The 21,590-nt window shown below is 37.4% G+C and overlaps 1 protein-coding gene across 2 annotated transcripts in view; it reads left to right on the plus strand.

Moving 5' to 3' along the window:
- MEF2C (myocyte enhancer factor 2C) overlaps window positions 1–20,037 on the plus strand; it is a 123,547-nt gene extending 103,510 nt beyond the window's left edge. Inside the window, exons 8-12 of one of the 2 annotated variants that reach the window (XM_086629812.1) lie at window positions 8,642–8,814; window positions 10,087–10,110; window positions 11,050–11,179; window positions 12,064–12,199; window positions 19,103–20,037. In XM_086629812.1, the coding sequence (XP_086485938.1) occupies window positions 8,642–8,814; window positions 10,087–10,110; window positions 11,050–11,179; window positions 12,064–12,199; window positions 19,103–19,412 (773 nt within the window). In that variant the 3' untranslated portion in view covers window positions 19,413–20,037. The remainder of the gene's footprint in view (window positions 1–8,641; window positions 8,815–10,086; window positions 10,111–11,049; window positions 11,180–12,063; window positions 12,200–19,102) is intronic. The other variant, XM_086629813.1, reaches the window with a different exon arrangement.
- Window positions 20,038–21,590: the final 1,553 nt, after the last annotated feature.

The raw sequence follows: 21,590 nt of genomic DNA on the forward strand, positions 1-21,590 counted from the left end.
TGTTCTAATAACACTGGTAAGTTAAAAAGATAAGTGTATATCATTTGTCTTTAGTGTATGTAGTCGTGAAACTTTTCTGATATTGATTTTTAAATTATGCATTCTTCAATTTTCAATAATTGTGCATTTAACAAAAATCAACAATTTAATTTTAGCTACATGTTTATTAAATAAAAACAACAACATTAACAATGTTTTTGTTCCTAAAATTTCTTTAGGGAAGCAAGAAAGTACATTTTCAAATAATGTGTTCATTTTATAATTGAAATGACTTCTTGTCTTGAAATATTTCTCATTAATAAAGCATTGATAATTGATTTCAAACACCCAAAAAAGGAAATAATTTGTCATCAGCAAGTAAATTTTAAGAGCAAATTATTTGTCAAAGGCTCTTACTCAGGCAGTCAGAAGGAGAGATAAGGTCTCTACTCTTCCCAGGCTTGTATCTTTCTGCTATGTTTCTTCAGAAAAGATTGTATTTTTCAGTAATATAGTTTTCTCTCTGACATGAGACAGGGTTTTTTTCTGTTCTTCTGACTCTAGAACAGCTAATATAAAAAAGAAAAAATACTGTTTGCTTTTTGCATAAACAGGATTAGAACAGAGCATCTTTTCATCTAGCGTACAGGATGAAGGAAGATACATGCATCTAATATGCATTATTTAATTGCTTTACTAGAATAAGAATTAACTTGTCATCATAAGAGGCCAGCTAAGCCCTGAAAATGTATTTTGGAGAAGGGGTTGTCTCCGACAGGTGAGGTCCAGATGTGATTTGTGCATTCTGCACGTGTTAAGAAGTCATGCCTGAGCCAGTTACTGCGAAGTTTTTTGGAAAAAGTGCTGTGCAAGCTAAGTTTCAGATGAGCACCACTGAAAACCATCCTCGATTTTTGGTGTTGACCTCTCCTAATAGACTAAACCTTAGCGTGGAAGATCACTGCCTTCCTAGTGCAAAGCGAGGACTAACCTTTGCAAACATGAACATTGGGTGAGGAGGGAGCACTACACCAGGTCGGGGACACTGCACTGTGCCTGCTCCTCATGGCAGCAACTACAGTGCCAGTGGCAGGGCAGGGTAGCTGTTTTGCCATGGCAAGACACTTTTAAATGACACTCTGATCCCTGAGGTTGTGTTTGGACCTTAAAAACAGGAATATAGTTCTGATGCTCATTGCGCAGTGCCTATGTGTTTGAAATACACATGTGTAATATTTATAAAGCATAAAACCAAATACCACTGTGTAAACTTAAGTGATTTTTCTCAATAATTACAATGTAGTTACTCTGCTGTTTAGGTGAATCTTCAAGCCAAACAAGATAACTTGAAATATAAGGGTTCTGAGATGAGCATAGCAATGGATAAATAACCATGTTAGAACAAGATAGTGTTGTGGAAGTCGAAATAAATTAATCAGTACAATCAGAAGTATAGGAAAGATAGTGTTTCTGCATTAAAGCTATATGTGTTGAGATTCCTGAAATGAAGTGCCATTAAAGAATTGTGAAAACAAATAGTAAAATGCTATGATCAGACAGTGTAAGAATATAAGCGTACCAACAATAATAACTATACTGCAAAATTAGAAAAACACAAACAGCACTCAGAATTGGATCATCTATTGCTCTCTTTCTTTGCTGAGCAAAAAAAGGGAAGAGTAAGGGTGATCATCCTTGAAGATGAAAGAGCACTCCCCCTTCTCTCAGTGTGTAAGTTGTAACAGACTCTCACTGCCTATGTGATGTACCCCTATTCCAAAAGTTTCAAGGAGGGAGCCCAGAGATATGCTGAAGTATCTGCCTGAAGCTTAGGAAACCTAATTGCAGTAAGAAATGTTTTGAAGGGTTGCTCACAGTCCCTTATATGGTTAGCTGCAAGCTAATTCTGTAGACAGTCAGGTGCCACGTTTACATTTATTTTCTTAAGGTGTGAAATCCTAGACTAAAGTGGGAGAATACTTAGTGCAAGAACTACTTTAGAAACATTTAAATACGGATCTTATTATAGCAGCAAAACATAACCACAGTGTGGGTGATCAGGTTAGTTCGCCATGTACTTAGTTATGCACTTGACTCAGCAGTAAAGTATTTGCATGAAGTGTAATGGTCTGTGGTACACAGGTCAGGTTTCTGTTCTCATGGTCTTTCATTCTACATCTAAATAAACTCATCTATTTCTCCATTCGGCTGAAAAAGCATCTCAGATTTCTAGCCTCTTAGATTTATGGCGTGTCCTTAAATTTCCAGAAACATGTTTTGCAATGTGTTCCGCATTGTCAAGTGGCCAAAGAGCCACTTCTTTACTTTCAGCTTCTTCCTGAGAAGCATCCTCTATGTCTTGAAGGAAATCTGAGCCCAGTTGCTGCCGTGAGGGATGCATGTGCCCTTTTTCAGCAGTAGTTGTGTGCACCTGCAAATACTCCACATAGAGTAGGTTGTAAGGATGTTCCAAATTTTATATGGCACTAGCCCAAGGGTTAGAAATAATTTCGACTACTTCATCCATGTAAACAGTTCATTAAGGTAGCTGACAGTACTCAACTTCAAGATTTGTACAGGAAGAGTTTGGTTTTAATTCTTTCATGATGAGGAACATACAGCCAGGACACCCTGGGGGCTGGAGGCAGCTGGGGGCCAGGAACAGCACGGGCTTCCTGGGGGTACCAGGGCAGGACTTCTCAGCCAGGACTCATCCCACTGCCCCAGCCAGGGAGCAGGGCAGGCGAGGGGGCAGCCAGGGGAAGACCCTCAGGCCTCTCCATGGGGATGGAGATGGGCCAGGATGTTGGCCCATGGATGAGGGGTCTGGATCAGGCCCAGCAAGGGCAACCAGAGGACTGTTTAGGGGACTATTAATGACACTATCCGTGAGATTTAACAATAAGATGCGTACTGTCTCAGTATGTAGGATCTGAGCCTAAGTACTTGAACCAGCTCAGGGACATGGCAAAACTGAAAAATGTGAGCCACAGAACAGAGAAGGCACTTTCTTCATAATGTACCACAAATACAAGCAGATCATGCACACAGTTTTCCTTAAGAAATTTGATGAGAACATTTACTTCCACTGCAATGGAAGTAGTGGAGATTTTCCTGGTTTCCAAAATGAGATCTCACTAACATCCAGATTTGTGAAATGGGATGCCCAGTGTAACATTTAGCTTTGCACAGTCCTAGTGCAGGTGGCCCTCAGGTACACCTAAATTGCCTACAGTATTAGCAGTATTTTAGTGATTCCCAAATACTGCCTTTTTTTCCCAGCACAGGACAACTGTAGTGCCATTACAGCCCTTTACATAGCTTTAGGCTCAAAGAACGAGAATTTCGCATTAGCAGTTATACAACCTGCATGGCAAGAATGAGTGAGTTAGGGAGAGACCAGGGTATCAGCTTAGTCTTATAATGTTGTAGAAATCTCTACCTTTTTATTTACATTATTTTTGAATGGTTGGTTTCTAAAACTATAGCAGAGAGTTGTTGAGAAAGTTTTCTCCTCATTCTCTTCCCATTCTTTCAAATGTCCACAGTACTTTCATCCAATTTCAGTCCAAAGAGGAGCTGGTATTTCACAAGATGCTTGATAATTCTTTCACACAATGCCAGTAGATTTTATATACCACATTTGTCTGAGACGGCTCCCAGTGATTCAGTAAAGGCCATTAGAGTAGTGTTGTGGGAATAGGGAACTACTAACATAAAGATTTTCTTTCTTCTGGGTGAGCATGTCTGCAAATTAGTTTTCTTCTGCCACTTACATTTAGCAGAGGTCATGTACTGTGAAATGACTAACATACAACATGTGAGTAAGAACCTTCAATTCTCTCTTTTAAAAATTATGTTCAGGTGAACACCAGTATGCCTTCCTGGCATTAGTGCTTTATTGTTGGTATCTCTTTTGTTTGGGTGGTAAACCATAGCCGGTTCCAATAGTGTAAAAAAAAAAAAAAATTGCACTTAAGCTGTAAGAGAGAAAAAGAACCTTTTAATTGCCTTTTAATTACTATTAGGAACAATTACCATTCCTCCAGAAAGTGGGAAAATGAACTGAGTGAAGAGTGCGAAACTGGGGTTGAATGTCTATTAGTGCATTGATTATCTATATGTAGATATATTTTGAAGTGGAGGTAAACTGTAGCATAGTTGGCTCTCATGTTTATATAGATTCATTCTAAATTTAACATTCTTTTTGAGAGACTTGGTGGTCATGTATATGGGGCATGCATTAAATGTAACTCAGTAAGAAACAGGAATCCTCCATGAAATCAAACACACATATTCTTCTTGGAAGAATTATGATAATTTCCACAAGTAAGAGGATACACTTGTTGGAAACTTGAAATGACCATTAATATCTATCAAAACTCCTTTGAGAATTTGAAAACTCTTTTCCTATTAAAATTAACGTGAAGTAGGCCTCTCAGGTTCCTAAAAATTTTGTAAATTCTCAACCCACATGGTCAGTGAAAAACATTAAATAAAAGAGAATTCAAAGAAAGGATATATAAATTGTGTGTCTTGTTCTTCGTTCTTCTGGGACTACCATAGAGGTTTTTCATTTAGTATATTTTTGTATCACAAAATAAAAAGAAACAAGTAGCGACATGACAGGTTCAAAACTTAAAGAAATTCAAAAAACACGAAAATTTCCCAGTTTTTCAAGAACTTTAAGACTTTGATTCATGTCAATGCTGTTCAAGAATGTTGAGAGATATGAAAATAAATTATTCTTTCCTTATTATTATTTGTGTTACCTTAACATGTGGAAAATTTCCTGGCTTAAATGCTCAGTACAGAATTATCACCCTAACTCTGAGAATATCAAGAACTGCAGCCACTTCACAACCTCTGTAAGACCAATGACCAAAGCTACATGTAAGGTACAGGTGTTACTAATGGGGGATGAAAGGAGAGAAGTAAACTTTACTCTCTGTCCGGTCCTGAATAAACTTGTGCACTACTCATACCCTTAAATTCTTAAAACATGGAAATAATCATTTAAGATAGTAGTACATGAATTTGTAAAGTAGTTCAAATTGTAGTTTTCCATGAGTAAATGAATTTTTTTTTTTTTTTTTACTAATTCCTCCAAACTGGCTAACTACTGGTGCACAAAAATAACTTTTCTGGATGCTTTTAAAAAATTTCTGATATTACAGAAATTAGTCATGCAGTCTGTGCTTGGACAGAATTCCTTCTAAAGTCAATGGCACTTGTGCCTAACTGCAGAACGTGGGAACATGCCCAAGAAGAGCATTCTATGCTTAGAAAGCATTTGTCTTTATATTCTGCCATTAGTCCAAATACAAAGTCTGGCAACTGCATTTCATGACACGTGCTGCTCCACTAGTTCTGTCTAGAAACAAGATCTTTTCTGTGTAAAATATTTTTGCTCTTTCAAATCAGTATAACAAACAACACGAGGAAAAATTATTTTCTCTGAAAACTTCTTGAATTGAAAATGCTGTAAATTTACAAATTCTGACATACGCCCTTTAAAACTTGTGCATCTAGTGTTTTTATTTTCATCATACATTACAAGTTATATCTGTAATGTTTAGAAATATTCTATTCCAGCAAAATATGGCTTTTAACCAAATAAAATGTAAAGCCAACTTGCTCTAAAATCCATCTGTTTTTCATTTTCTTATAATCTATAATCAGGAAATCCATTCATACATGACATATAATTTTTGCACTTTGAAGTGGATAGTGGAATGCGATGTCCTGCATACAGTCACATCTGAATTGATAATTGTCCAGGCAGAGTGTAATTTTAAAGTACAGGATGAAGGAAAGTTTAATTTGTATATTAGAAGTCTTATACATTTTTTTGCCCCTGAATGTAAATGAGGCCATTCTCTTCGGTGGATTTATCTGAAGGTGGGACAGCTGCCTCAGAGCAGGCCACAGCTTTCTGAGTAAAGAGGATATGGTTTAAAGAGCTGGTTTAAAAGCAGACTCTTCTTAACTGTAAACCACATGCATGCATTCATCATTGATTTTCAAATGACGGGTTTCTGTATCATTGGTTTAAGGTCCGCAGCCTTACATTCCTGAATCCGCATTATACCAAAAGAATAACAATTTGGTGGCTGGAAAGAGGAATGGTTATTATATGGCTCCAAAATTCTAGCTGGCATAATATGCCGTGAACAGCAGGAATCTACTGGTAAAGAGAAGATTGCAGGAGTTCTTAAAAATAATTTGATGTTCTAAAAATATAAATGTAAGAAATGTTATCACTGTTCAAAATATTTTACATTAGTAGGTAAATAATATAAAGGTCAGACGAAAGTTTCTGAAGAGTCAAGTTTGATACGGGTGCAACCTTTCTCTTAATTTTTAATAGAAAATTGTATTTAGTAAATCTTCTGTAGGAAATGGGAGTTCTTTCTTGTAAGGGTTTCTGGTCTCTGAAAATCACAACCATAGAAGCAAACATATCGATTACAGTGCATGCTGTTTTGTTAAGTGTCTTAGGGTTTATGTTGTAGAATTCGGAAAAAAAAATACACTGGCTCTTCAAACAGCTTCATTTTCTCTCTCTGGACAAATTCTTGTCCTACAACAGATTTCACAAGGCAGTTTTACTTTCTATGGGTAAAATATCTCCTGTGTGAAACCAGCCACAGAGAAACTCTACTTTTGCTTCAGTTTCTTCTGTTGATCACTTCTCCACATCATTACTCCTTTTCAGTGCTCAGTTTGCCAAAGATCAACTTTTAAAAGGCACTGCGGTTTATAGAAGAAAATATTGTTGTATATTCAAAATGCCCCTTCTAATTTCTCTGCTCCTAGTAACACATAGCATTAATGAGAGCACAATATGTAGCAAATCCATCTTGAGAGCAATCGTTTGTTTAAAAAAAAAGCCGACTGACACAAAATGGAAAATTCCTGAGTGTTCTGCTATTTTTGCTTGATATGTGTAAAATACACTTTTGTTCATTAACTCGTTTTATCTCACTAACTGTAAGATGTTATTAAAGAAATAAACAACAAGATTAACTATGATAAATATTTTAATACGAAGTCTCTGAAGTGATCTGAGTGCTTCTAAGTTTCCATCTCAGTTCCTTTTCCAAAGGCTTGGAAGATCATTATAGTAAAAAGCATGAGAATAAACAAGCCACGCCAGACTTATGACTAAAGCTACCTCACGAATAAGGAGGTCAAGCACTTTGTGATAGTTTTTCCTGTGTCCCAAGCCTAGTGCTCACAGTTCAGACTCTTCCAGAGCTTGAAGTGGTGTTTTTGTATTTAATAGCCTTTGACAGATTTTTTTTTTCCGTGGCTTTACTGATCTGATAAATACAATTAGCTGATGTGCTTGTGGATTAAAAACATGATATAACATTAGTCATGCTAGGACACACTTCATTTTCCTAACTAAGAGACAGATTCATTCCCATGTACTGTCATTTTTACGCCCACCTCATAGATTTTATCAAATTCAGTTCCATAATCCATTTATGTCCTTTAGGGCTGCAAACCCCATTTCACATGTGGAAATAAGTGAGATACTGAGTTCTTTACTGACTTTGGGACTACAAAGGAAATGTGAGGGTCCAGGACTCTGCCACACTCCCTAGCTCTTCTTCCCACACGATTTCTAGGTTGTGTTTCACAGCTTGCAAGCCACGTACAAAAGATGAGCACAGAAAGGAAAGTCTGCCCTAGCATTTGTTTTCTTGGTATTTATCCGTGAAAGTTTTCTCTTTTTATACTAGTTTTCATACTATTCCCGCTCTATGATTAGGTATTTGCTGTATCTCTCTTGAGCCTGTGCAGACAGAATTTCAAGGCGACAGTAAAAAGTCATTTCCTTCCCCAGACTTTGTGTGGCTGAGGTGAAATGAGGTGGATGAGATAGGAAGGTCTCATTTTGAGTGGAATGGTAGGGCAGTAACCTTACAGATATACAGTTGTCGTTGCTGCATAGTGAGAGAAGGAAACCCTTTTCTGAAAAAGGCAAATGAAGCATTTGCTTGTCAGAATTGTTCCTGGGGCCTGCAGAAAGCAGCAGAGAGATGAAGATGAAAGATATGGTGGTATTTTCCAAATAAGGTTATGCTCTTGCTCCCATTCACTTTGGTGTTGACAGAATCAGGTCCAAAAAGTGTAGTGAAAGAGAGCCAAAAACATTTAAGAATCTTCCTAGTCCTCCTCCTGCCTTTTCTGGAAATTATAGCCTTGCTATACTCATCCTTTGTTTAAAAACAAAACAAAATCACGACCTGGAAAGGGCTGAGTCAGGCAAGGCAGGATCCTCTGTAGTTGTCAAGAAAACACAGCATAGCCTTAACATTTTTTTAAGCCGTAAGATTGTCTGACTTTCCTGATTCTCTTGTAAGGCAAACGTTGGATCTTGACTGCTTTGAGTGCGCAATATGTTGTGCTATATACCATAGTGCTGTAAACAGAGTCGTATAATCAAGTTAATTTCAGCACATCACAACACAGAGAAAGCATTTTAAGACCAGTTGTTCCAAATATGGCATGTGTTGTGTTTTCCTATAAAAATACATTACATGGCACAGGTATTTACCTTGAATTTTTGTATTTGACATTGTTAATTTTCAGTCTTAAGAAATACCTTATAGTCATTCTCTCTCTCTCTTTTTTTTTTTTACCTAAATAGGAAATGGATATGGCAACCCCCGCAACTCACCAGGTCTGCTGGTCTCACCTGGCAACTTGAACAAGAATATGCAAGCAAAATCTCCGCCTCCAATGAATTTGGGAATGAACAACCGCAAACCAGATCTCCGTGTGCTTATTCCACCTGGCAGCAAGAATACAATGCCATCAGTGGTAATGCATTTTCAAAGCTTCTTTGGTCTCCTTCAGCTAAGAGATACTTGAAAATTTCAAGGCCTGCTCAAGCAACTAAAATCAGCAGAATAACAGTCCACATTCTTGCTTGTTTGGTCTTTCTGTCTAACATTAAGGCTTGACATTGAGCTGAGGATGTAGGCAGAGCCTGTCTGATTGCTTTTATGAAGTCATATTTACTTCCTCCCTTTTTTCTATTAAGTGGCAAAATAGGAACTGTGTCCTGCACAGTCTAAACTTCTGCACTCTCTTTCCTAGTAGCTGGAAGAGCCTTTCCTGGGTTTGTTATAAAGGTTGAATTTAACCCTAAGTATTCCTAACCTACTGTGTTTTTCTTAAATATTTAGCCACACAGACTCTCAGCAGATGCCAGATTAACTACAAACAAATTAATTTGAACTTTATCACTCTGAGCTCCAAAGGCCAAATTTTATGATGATAAGAGGTAGTAAACAGATCAAGCAGGAAAAAAAGGAGCATGAAACTGCTGTATCTCCTGCCAAGATCAATGAAATTCAGGCAGGCTATCGTGCTAGAAGGTTGACTCGTGGAGATGTCATGTGCGTATCTTGTAGTTCCCTTCTGAAAGTCAGTTAGTGGTTGTAAGTAAATCTTTCATGAGTGACTTAACATAAATAGTGAGCTTAATTTTAAAAGGATCTTAACACTAAATTTAAGTGACGCTATAAACGCATTTTTCCATTATGTGACAGACACTATTAAAACAACTTGCAAGTTGGCTACTTTAGCTTGATGCATAATAAATTAACTTTAAACATCAAACTAAAACCCCCCACAAGTGTGATGCTGCCTTCTGAGAGGCTAAGTAACAAATAGTCTCCTACAAGGCAATGCTCAAAGTCGACCAAGGCAGTGACAAGCTGTCTGCATCAAATGATTTATTCCAAGGTCCTTAAAACTGATACTTTCCAAGGGATTCTGTGAATGGTCAGGTCTCCTGAAACTAGGTATAGCAACACAGTCTGCAGCCACTGGGACTGTGGAAGAAATAATGAATTCTTAGAGAAAGTCTGGTTCTGAAAACTGGATAGATTGTCCTCGCAGTTGAGACAGAACACCACATTAGAAGGACAAACAGGAGATCTGTGAAGTGTTATTTTTCCAAACCATGCTCAGAAAGCGTTTCATTTGCTGCCCCTATCAAATGAACCTATTCCCTATGCTAGAAAGCTGCGTCCTGGTAAATATTTATATTCACTATTTTTTAATGCTCCTTTCCTATGCACTCAGTCTGAGGATGTCGATCTGCTTCTGGTAAGTGGTAGTGATGTTCGTCTAAATAACGAGGAACAGCAAATAATATCTTTTATATGATTGACATTTGTGTAAGTGAAGTATTGGTTGAAATGAAATGGTAAACTTTACCATAACTATTTTGTGAATAAAAAGATCATCATAATTTTTGAAATTTAGCAATATGGAGGGCCAGATTCAGTTGTTGCACATATTCAAATTATGCATGCTAGAATAAAGCTTTCTTGGTGGTGGTGTTTTGAAAGCATGTAAACTTGTGCTGTTGAAGATGGTGCAGCCTCACGATGATTTTTTTGTGGCTTTCTGGTCATTTTATCCTGCCACTCACAGGGTTTGAGTTGTCTAGTGCAAATTTTACAGAGCAACATCTAGTGCTCCGGAGTTAAAGATAAAGCATGTAACTGCTTGTGCTACCTAACACTCCTGAAGTTTGTTTTATTGCACAAAAATGAAGTAGTCAGAGCCCCATCTGCTGGTAAGAGTTCAGTGTTCAGCAAGCTTGGGGTGCCCCTCACTTCCAAAGCACAAAATCCAGCAGGACTGGGTTTGGGGTTTTTTCTTTCTTTTTTTTTTTTTTTTTCCCCCGCCTTTTTTTTTTCCCATTTAAGTGAAAAGGAAAACAATGGGAATAGAGTTTACATATTTCATTAGTTTTTCACACGGTCTGTTCTTCTACCCACAATAAAAGCAATCTTACTTGTTACTAGTTCAGTTACCTAGGAGATACTGATGTAATGGGTTACTATGGTGACAACTGGTCTCTAGAAGGCTTGTAAATGATAGGGTTGGCAGAGTTCATAAAAGCCACATGTTAAATGATTAATTTCTAGAAATTTGTATCAGCCTGTGTTTCTCACGCACAAAACATACCCAGAAAGCAAATGCACTCAACTGACTTAAAACTAGTCAATAATATGTTTATTTTACTTACTTTAAAAGAATCAGAGGATAAATAACTCCCAGTCTGCTCAGTCATTGGCTACTCCAGTGGTTTCCGTAGCAACTCCTACTCTACCAGGGCAAGGGATGGGAGGATACCCATCAGCCATCTCAACAACATATGGTACTGGTAAGTATCAGTGCAAGATGTAAAGGGTGGGGGAGGGAGCAAGATGCTGACAAATGTCTATCTCAGTACTGATGAATTAGCTAATGCTCTTTCGAAGACACTGAAAAATTCATAGTTGATATGCTTTTGCACTGTGTTTACTTATTCTGTATCTGTCAGTAACTCAAGGCATATCTATGTAAAAGTTAGCTATTTTGTTTGAATGGAAAAACTACTTTGATAGCTTTCTTTCACTGGCTTTAATAAAAAAATGCAATTTAAAAACACTTCTTAATCCTCTTAATATAGGTAATTTCAGGTATTTGAGTGCACCTCCCTAGTCGTAAGGATAGTGGGAGCAAGCAGTTTCACTGGCTTCAAAACAGAGCTCGCTGACTTTGTGGGCTATCACCTAGTTACCTGGGAAAGACTAGAAATGAAGTCTCAAGAGGTTCTTTCTGGTTCCCATTGCACATTGCTGCTGTACAGAGCACGCCGGTGTACAGATGCAATGCTCTTGGAGAAGGCATGTGTTGTTCAGACACAGACTGCCTGCTGAGTTCTGTAAGAAAGACTGTAACAGAAATATTCTTAACGTTTTTCAAGTCTTTGTGCGAGTGCATCTGTGGTTATGGTGGATATACAGGCTAAGAATGCTTTGGATCTTCCAGACCCAGAAAAGCCCTGCTAAATTACAGAGTAGTTATTAGTGCGTTATTTTCTCCCAAGGTAAGGAGTTGAGGGAAGAGGAAGGTCTACTTTTTCTGCTGCAACTTAATGTGATTGGTGTAATTAAAATTAAAAGGCTTATAAAGTGACATGTGAAAATTATGATGCTACTTATTGTTTAATTGCTTCCTTCTTAATTTGCTTTTAATTATTGTCTTTTCTGTTTTCAAATCTAGAATATTCTCTGAGTAGTGCAGATATATCATCTCTCTCTGGATTTAATACAGCCAGTGCTCTCCATCTTGGTTCTGTGACTGGCTGGCAACAGCAACACCTACATAACATGCCACCATCTGCCCTCAGTCAATTGGGGTAAGCAGTGCTTTCCTTATTTTATTGTTCTACATTGACTTCAGTCTCCCCAAATCTCAAATATATCAAGATAACATATCAGCACATATTTACTACATCCATTTCCCAAAACTGGAACTACATATTTCATTAAAAGTTTGCTAGGTAGCTAAAATGAAATATTCTGTGTCCATGGCATTTTCTCAGTAGTGTAGTAAAGGCTACTGTCCATGTTTTATTCTTTATTTCTTTGAATAACATTTTATTTCCCGACTAAAGACAAAACTAAACACTTACGTGGTACTGTTGCTGTATTTTCCCATTTATGCTTTTTATTTCCAGTTACTATAGCACAAACATTTACAGTAAACTTGAAAATTTTCTAAATATTTTTAATCAAGTAAGAGTGTCATAATGATTGGACTTGAGATTAAGCCTTAACCTGATATAATAATCACATACTCCCTTCTGCTCAGCTCTGACATTCAAGTTTCATTTCTTTGGAAATGTTTTCTACAAGCAAATAACATAATTAGGCCTAAGAACCGTTCCCACAAAACTCGCCGCGATTTGCCTGTGTTGAGGAGGATAGGTTTTCATGCCCTCTAGTGGCTGATTTCAAGAGATTTGTTCAAGGTTGGTGAAGCACACTGCTAAATCAGTTCAGGATTTTTAAAAGTGTGAAAATTCACACAGCGAAGTCACCTAATGCACTCTCTTAAAAGAAACCTATTGGCTTATTGAAGTGAACTTCAAGAATATGATTTTCAAAAGTCTTGGTATCCGCAGTTTCTATTGAGTAAGACCGTAGGCATTCACCGGCACACCACATCGAGCCTCAGGTATGGCTAGACGTGATTGATTTTTGAAAGTCTTCATTATAAAAATAGAAACTGAGAGAAACTGGAGGGTATTTACGAGGAGAAATTTAATTCACATGCATTTGAAAAGAGGGGGTTTTTTTCCGAGAGAGGTGTTGCACATACACAGTAATTTTTTTTTTGTAAGGTGCTTGCCATAATGTGAAATTATTAAATATTATAAATGTGGATTGACCTTCAAAATTCTCCTTCTAATTTAACTGATGGCGTTTTGTAACTTAATGTAATTTCTTTACCATGTACAGAGGGTTTGGGTTTTTAAAGGATAGCTATACAAGTGTTTCAGAGGAAACATCATTTTTTTGAACCTCACTTCTTTAAAAATAAGTGTATATAGATACTAACTACATAAAAACATACAACTGTGCTAGAGAAAATAGTCTTAATACCTTGCTCTTCTTCTATTTTTTTTTGAGTTTACACTGTTTCTGGGGCAACATTCAGACTAACTGTACAACTAAAGACATAAAGTCTCAAATAAATTGAAAATTCACATGTTAGATATCAATGTATAACCTTACAATAGGCTGATTGTTTTCAATGGTGTACTAAAGAATGTAATAGGTCTATTTGGTTAACCAAAAAAACTCTAAATTAAATCCTAAACTAACTACATGCCTTTTCAGATATGTCACACATTGTCACCTGTTTCTAATTCATATCACAGAATGTCGAAGTGTAATGGCTGTGGCTGGTGGAATATATTGAGTTGCTACCTTTATTATTATTCTTCCAGTGATTTGTAAATTAATTCAGCTATGAAAGCTGCTTCACTGACAGTTCTGGAGAAGTCTTCTATCTGTGCAGAAAATCATAAGCATTTCTTTATTTTATTTTAGTCACTGAGTTCTGTATGCAAAAGCACCTGTGCTAACTTTTGGATCATTTGAAAAGCTTGAGATTATACAAAACACATTCAGTCCATGTCAGCCTGAGCTAGAATTTTCAGGAAGATTGAAACAATCACACAGAACTATAGTCATCCCCAGGCATTTGAGAAAATACATCTAGAAAGGGTTTGACAACCTGAATCCCTATACTAAGTGAGGTCATATACTGGAAAGATATGGCAACTGAGAGACGTTTGTTGATAACAGTAGGCTGTAAAGACCTATGAGAAAACAGAGTTACTGGAAGAGATGTCCTAGTTCTCCAGCAGTTTTTGTATTTCACTGAAGCGTAAAGGTGAAAACTAGCTCTGCTCCCTCAATGCATGGCAGAATAATTTGCTTACTAATAGAATAGGATATGGTTAGATGTATTCACTTGCTCTAGATAAGTACCCAACAATTTCAGTAGCATTGTCAGAGCCATCTTTAAGATAATTGGAGATCTCTTCAACCTGACTCTAACTCTCCACGTTGACTCTGTAATTAGCAACGATACCAGTGCCAGTGGGCTTGAGGACAAATACCTGAGGACCAGGATGTGGGTGGGAGCAGTTTGCTTCCCATGTCTGAGCAGCTTTTGGCCTTTTGCTGAGCCTGGTGAATAGGATAACAATGCAGAGTCTGTTTTCATGTGACTGGGACATTAAAACAAGTCAGACTTTTCAACATTTTAGGTTAAAAAGCAAAATAGTACTTTCACAGTCTTTTAACTAGGTCTACATCTGGAAAAAATACACACAAATTGTATTGACAATCAATCCCTCCCAAAACTTTGGGATTTTGTCTGAATGTTACTGCAATGTCTCTTACAAAGACGGTTACTGCTTATTTAAGATGGACAAAAGAGTCTACTAGAATTTAGTTGGTGCTAATCAGAAGGCAAGTCCATTCCAAACTTTGAAATAAATGATCTAAACTTTTTTAGACTCAAACCCATGATATGGAAAATGTTCTCTTTCGTCTATATTTTCCAGTCCAAAAGAGAATCTTTTCTTCCTTAAGTATCATCCGTAGGTGAAATTCGGGCTTTCCTAAAATATAAGTGCAAACAGAGAAATGCACTCACAGTATTTCATCTGAAGAATCTTTAATATAGATAATTGCTTAGGTTAAAAGAAGGCTCTCCAGACTTCTACCCACTTGAACAAAAACTTGTCCAAATCCACGCGCTCTACTGGCTGGGCCTGTGACTCTTACATAGCAAGCTTATTACTCAGCAACAATTAATTTTGAGTAGGTAATAGCCATAGCTAGATATGGGCAAATATTCTCCATTGAAACATTTTACAGAAAAATTCAGATGCAGTGACATCATGTTTTGTGGCTTTTTATCAGTTCTGCCAGCTTCCTTGTTTTGAATAAAAGCCTTATATAGTTAGGATTGAGCCTTTTTTCTTATACCACCATTATAAGTAGGATGTTCCAGTGATTCAGTTTCATATTATTCTTTGTTTAGAAATTTCTTTCTAAAGTGTAGACCTTAACGTGTGAGAGCTAATCAAAATATCTTGATGCAGAAATTCTGATTCTGCTTTTACATTGATCAAAAATATGAAAACACAACTTTGCTTTACCTGAAAGAAAAACAGGGGAAGGAGGACGATTGCATAGCTAGCAAGTCCTCTATTCTCCTATTTACAGACTAGCACATAACTAAAGCTATGTAAATTTTGCAGTGAATCTTCAATGGTTTCTTATGTATATTTATGGGGAAAAATTATATGAAGTGAGGAAATAAGCTAATTTAGAGAAGCAAGTATGGTTATAAAAGAAAAGGTATGTGAGGCTCTTTCTTCTAGAGCACTTTCTCCTTCTGTAAAAACCTATCTGCTATATGTTCATGTCCTCACTCATGGCCTGCTCAGACCTGCACCTCTATCTGTGCGTGCTGAGCTTCCGTACCAGTTGGAGATTTGGATAGATGGAGACATGCACAGAACTGATCTCACTGGCAACAACAAGGTCTAAACCCACTTGGAAGCTTGTTGCATCCTGACTTGCATCCCACACTGAACAACCCAGATAAGAACCAGCATTTCTCCCATGTGGCTGTTATATTCTAAATAAACATCACATTTTCACTACATTGATCTCAATAGGAACTGCTGCGTAAAATCAAAACATTAATTTTCTTCATTGTCCCCATAAAATGAGATGTTTTCATACAATATACAGAAAAAGGTGATTATGTCAACATGAGTGGACCTTGTGGAACTTATTCAGTGCTTATAATTATACACAATTCTTTGAAGTCATCTGCTTTATTTTCTCTGTGGATTTTCCATATTCAAAACTTGTTTGGTGTTCAGTGAACTTAGTGTAGGTTTCAAATGATGAAAGTAGGGCATGCCTGAAACAAAATTATGTAATTATAGGGAGCAACAGTGTAAAATAATTTTGTAGCAGACAGAACTCTCATTTTTTATAATACAGCTTCTATTCTAAATAAAGGTCAATCCTCTGTTTAGAATGTGAGTCTGAAGACTGCACCTAAGTATGTACTATTTCACCATTCACATCTATATGTAACAGGTTTCCCTTGTAATTTACCATTTTAACTTACCTGAGATTCTCATAAAAATGTTTCAGAAAACTTTAATGAAATAATGTAAATTCTAGTAACAAAAAAATGGGAATTAAAATTCAGAAATAGCTTTAACAGAAAAAGACTATATTTTAAAAGAAAAAAAAACTGAATGATGACACAAAATAATTTATTTATATTGTTTAAACATCACAAATTTAGTCCCGATCTGTCAAAATGACTTCTTAACCTTTTTCTCAATTTACAAAAAAAATGTTCAAAATACAGATCAGCCTGTAGTGTTTTTAAAACTGCCACTATATGCCGGGTTTTTACATAACCCTACTGATGAATCACAAAGAATCTAAAGAGTCTGTAGAGATGCATTCTAATACTCACTTCCAAAACACTGTTTAAAAAAGCAAAATTTTAGGGTAGCAATACTAGGTCTATTTCTTACTAAATGCAGCTTACCCCTCTAGATTTGTTCCTTTGGGGGCTGTCACACAATAGAAGGCAAGTATGTTCCATGTGAACAAATTTGACTGAATATGGTTGATTTTAAATAGCATGGTTTTTCAGCTGTCCCCAGCTTTGCAAAGTGACATGTCATCTGCTCATATCAAACACTTCTAAATTAAATCCCCAGGCTCCACCATCCTGTATTACAGGACTTTCAAGTTTAGCTATAAGCTTGTCATCTAAAATCATATGTAATCTTATCATACATGTTAAACTGGCAGCCTCTTTTCCCAGGTGAAGTCCTAACCTCTCCTAAGCAATTGAAAAATAAAGTCACTGGAAATGAAAAGCAGGAAAAAACAAAAACAAAAACAAAAACAAAAACAAAAACAGAAATGTATTGTTAATTCTTATTGGATTCTTTTTAACGAGTTTTCGGGAAAAGAGTGGAATATTTCACTAAATCGTAATGACGAAGTCTGATATTTACAGTTTCTTGTGTGCATTAATGTAATAGTTACAAAAGCAAGGAAAATGTCCTCTTTGCCAGAAGAAATGCCTACGTTTGCTACTGTGGGGGCTATTACTAACTCTGTGACTTATGAAAGGGATCGCTGCAAATGTTGATACTCTCAGCTGCATAGCAATGAAGGGTAGATAAAAGCATTTGGAGGTAGAACATCCTATTTTCTCTGTTTTCTAACAAGATCCATCCATTAGTATGATAATTCCTGATAAAAGCAGCTGATATCATTCAATATTGAAGCTACATAGTTCCTTTTTAAATCTATCAGAATAAAAGAAAACATTTTACCTTTCATCAAAGTAATAGTAAACATTGCTTAAGTAAAGCTCAAGTGCCTGTTAATATCAGAAAAGCGGAATATTTCAACAAATTAAAAGACCACATCTAAACTTAGTTGTTTCTTCTACACATTTGAAAGTTGCTTTCAAACCCCAATATTTCTTCTGACGGCAGTAAAAATGCCTGCACATCCCTTTGGGTTTAAAATTTTTGGAGGCCAAGTGGCCTGCTGCCCCTGCTGCCTTCCATCTCCCCACATACAAATACTCACTACTAGAAACGTTGAAACTGTGTCTCTGGGGTTAGGCGTTAACTCAGCCTAGCAAAGGGTCCCTGAAGTGGAACATAATGAGAACCGCATGTCGAGAACTCTATTTTAATGACGAAGGGAAAAGTCAGGTTTTACCAGGAGGTGGTGCTTTTGTACAAAACATCCTGCAGATGCAAGTGATCTCATTTCTCCCATAGAGATAAAGCGCACTCAGTGTTCACTCTCCTCCCTGCCTGTTTCAGCTTCCCTCTGCCAGTACCTGCCCACAAAAATGCACAGAAAGAAAATGAATTGAGAACAGTTAAATAGCTTGCCTTTGAAAAGTTTTAGCGTAGCAGTTTCTCTTGATGTCCGAAGCGTCCTCTGAGCTGGGCTCTCCTACAGGCCACCAATACAATCCCCTGACACCTGCCACTGCTCTTCAGCTTCTCTTGGGTAGTTTATTCAAAAACATTCTAGATTGAGTTATGAATTCATAGATTTAAACCGTAAAGTCCTATCTAAATCCTTGCCTGCCTGTGGTATTTTATGAATGTCAATCCTAGGACCAGTAATTTCAATTCTATTTTGAAAGGTATAAAATATACCTGGCCCAAATTTCGGTCTCTGTTTTGCGTTTGAAGTCACATGTGAAAATGAACAGCGATAAAAATAGTTGTGTGCATTCCAACTAATTGGATTAGTTAGAAAGTCCGTGCCTCCCCTGTCTCAGCCAGTGCATACACACACACACAAGCATTAGTTATAAAGAAACCTGCAGGTGGTTCCAACAGTGCAAAGGCTCGCCTTCCAAAATTTGTTGTGACACTTGAGTCAAAAAACAAGGGGAGAGAGAGAGAGAGAGATTGAAAGCGAGACCTCCTTTTCAAACCAAGGGCACGTCCCGCTCAAGCCAACCACTGTTGTGATGCTTTCATCTCTCCAAATTTGTGAATTCTGCCCAGAAAAAGAGTCCCGGCGCTCTCTGCGTGCGCTGGTCCTGCGCGAGCCTTTACACTGGTGTTTTGTGCGAGTGTTTGTGCATATCTGGGGGCTCCATGCCTCCTCCGTCTGTAACTGGGTTTCCTTTCCTCCTACAGAGCTTGCACTAGCACTCATTTATCTCAGAGTACAAATCTCTCCCTGCCTTCTACTCAAAGCCTCAACATCAAGTCAGAACCTGTTTCTCCTCCTAGAGACCGTACCACCACACCTTCGAGATACCCACAGCACACGCGCCATGAGGCGGGGAGATCTCCAGTTGACAGTTTGAGCAGCTGTAGCAGTTCCTACGATGGAAGCGACCGAGAAGATCACCGGAACGAATTCCACTCCCCCATTGGACTCACCAGACCTTCGCCGGACGAAAGGGAAAGCCCCTCTGTCAAGCGCATGCGGCTGTCTGAAGGATGGGCGACATGATAACATTATTACCTATTAGGTTGTTTTTTTTTTTTCTTGCAGTGTGTGTGTGCTATACCTTAATGGGGGAGGGGGGTCGATATGCATTATATGTGCCGTGTGTGGAAAAAAAAAAAAAAAAGTCAGGTACTCTGTTTTGTAAAAGTACTTTTAAATTGCCTCAGTGATACAGGATAAGGATAAACAGAAATGCTGAGATAAGCTTAGCACTTGAGTTGTACAACAGAACACTTGTACAAAATAGATTTTAAGGCTAACTTCTTTTCACTGTTGTGCTCCCTTGCAAAATGTATGTTACAATAGATAGTGTCATGTTGCAGGTTCAACGTTATTTACATGTAAATAGACGAAAGGAAAACATTTGCCAGAAATGGCATATCTTTACTGAGAGAGAAAGCAGCTGTTATGCAACATATAGAAAATGTACAGATGTTTTGACAGACCCAGCGGTTGGGTGGCCATGAATTGATGCTGGAAAGAGTCTGGGTCACCTAACATACTGAAAATGCTTACAAACATGCAGACATATCGTTCGAGTATGGCGCTCAGTTAAAAAGGATCAAAACATTTAAAGAGGACCATACTTGTAAAAATGTTGAGTTCGAGGGCTAACATATTTAATTTTAAAAACTCTGGGTCTGTATCACTTATTAAATAAAAAAAATTATAAAAATATGTACATTACATTTTGCTTATTTTCATATTAAAAAGTAAGACAGAGTTTGCAAAGCGTTTGTGGCTTTTGTAGTTTCCTTAAGCCAAAATGTGTTCTTTTTCCCTTGATAGCTTCGCTGATCTTTTAAACAGTCCTGAAGAAACAAACAGAAAGGACTTTTTGTATAGAAAGCACTACCCTAAGCCATGAAGAACTCCATGCTTTGCTAACCAAGATAACTGTTTTCTCTTTGCAGAAGTTTTGTTTTTGAAATGTGTATTTCTAATTATATAAAATATTAAGAATCTTTTAAAAAAATCTGTGAAATTAACATGCTTGTGTATAGCTTTCTAATATATATAATAATTATGGTAATAGCAAAAGTTTTTGTTATCTTAATAGTGGGGAATTATATTTGTGCAGTTGCACATTTAAATATTTTCTTTTGGTTTTCTTTTACTGGGTATACATTTTACAGATCAAAGTCAGCTGTTGAAAGACTGATCTGTAAAAAGTTAGAATTTACCCATGGTGTAACAACTTAAATCATTTTAATACAGCATTTTACAATCAGTTGGGTGAACTGCGATCCATTGTATATACTGATTAGTTCTTTCATGCTGTTTTGTGCATTGTAACAAGTTAAGGGCCCTTCTATTACTTAATGTCCTGCGTATCTTGTAGTTTTCCATGGGTTAAATGACAAAGTGGCATAACTCGGCCCTTTCTCATTAATGAAGCTGGTATTCTGCCTGTCAGAATTGGATGTACAGCTCTAACAGCTGTCGGCTACTCGAGCGCGGGTGAATATTTGCAGAAGCAGTAGGGAGAGTTAAAGGGAGGGATCGGCACCAACATGCCTAGTCTAAAGGTTACTCCCCTCTCTCACAGATTTAAAACCCTTAGAGAGATCATCAGTTAAAGGACCGTTCGAAAGTCGATTGATCTTACACAGCCAGTATTGGCCATCGGGTCCCTGGTTCTCACGGACCTCTGCGGTCACGTCGTCTCGCAGCAGGCACGTTGTTGAGCAACGCTCCCTGTGTGTTTGCACCCTTGCAAGGTTTGCTTCAGCATATGGCATCCACATTTTCTCCTGCCTCATATCGTTCCTTTGACTAAAATAGGTTGACCAGGGGGAAGGTCTCATTTCTTTAAGTCCCTCTTCGTCACTCTTGTTTGTAAGAAGAAAATGATATATTCAGATGTTTCAGTTTAACCTTTCTGTTGAAGGGAAAAAGTGTTTAAGAAAAATGTTAGTGCCATAGTAAAAATGTGTTTCTCCTTTTCCAAGACTCCTCCCAACTCTCACCTACCTACACTGACACTATGATGAAGGCTACAGCTGCGACAGCTAGATATCAACACAGACTATTTCGTTAAGGGAAATCCACACTCTCATTTCCCACCTATACATGCAGTTACTGTGCACTGCTCAATGACAGAGTGTACCTCTCTGTAGTAGAGAATGATGAACAGACTACAGCGTGCGTCAGGAAATACGCTTTTCACTTATCATGACT

This window comes from Tauraco erythrolophus, chromosome Z, assembly GCF_009769465.1.
Source record: "Tauraco erythrolophus isolate bTauEry1 chromosome Z, bTauEry1.pri, whole genome shotgun sequence".
NCBI lineage: Eukaryota > Metazoa > Chordata > Aves > Musophagiformes > Musophagidae > Tauraco > Tauraco erythrolophus.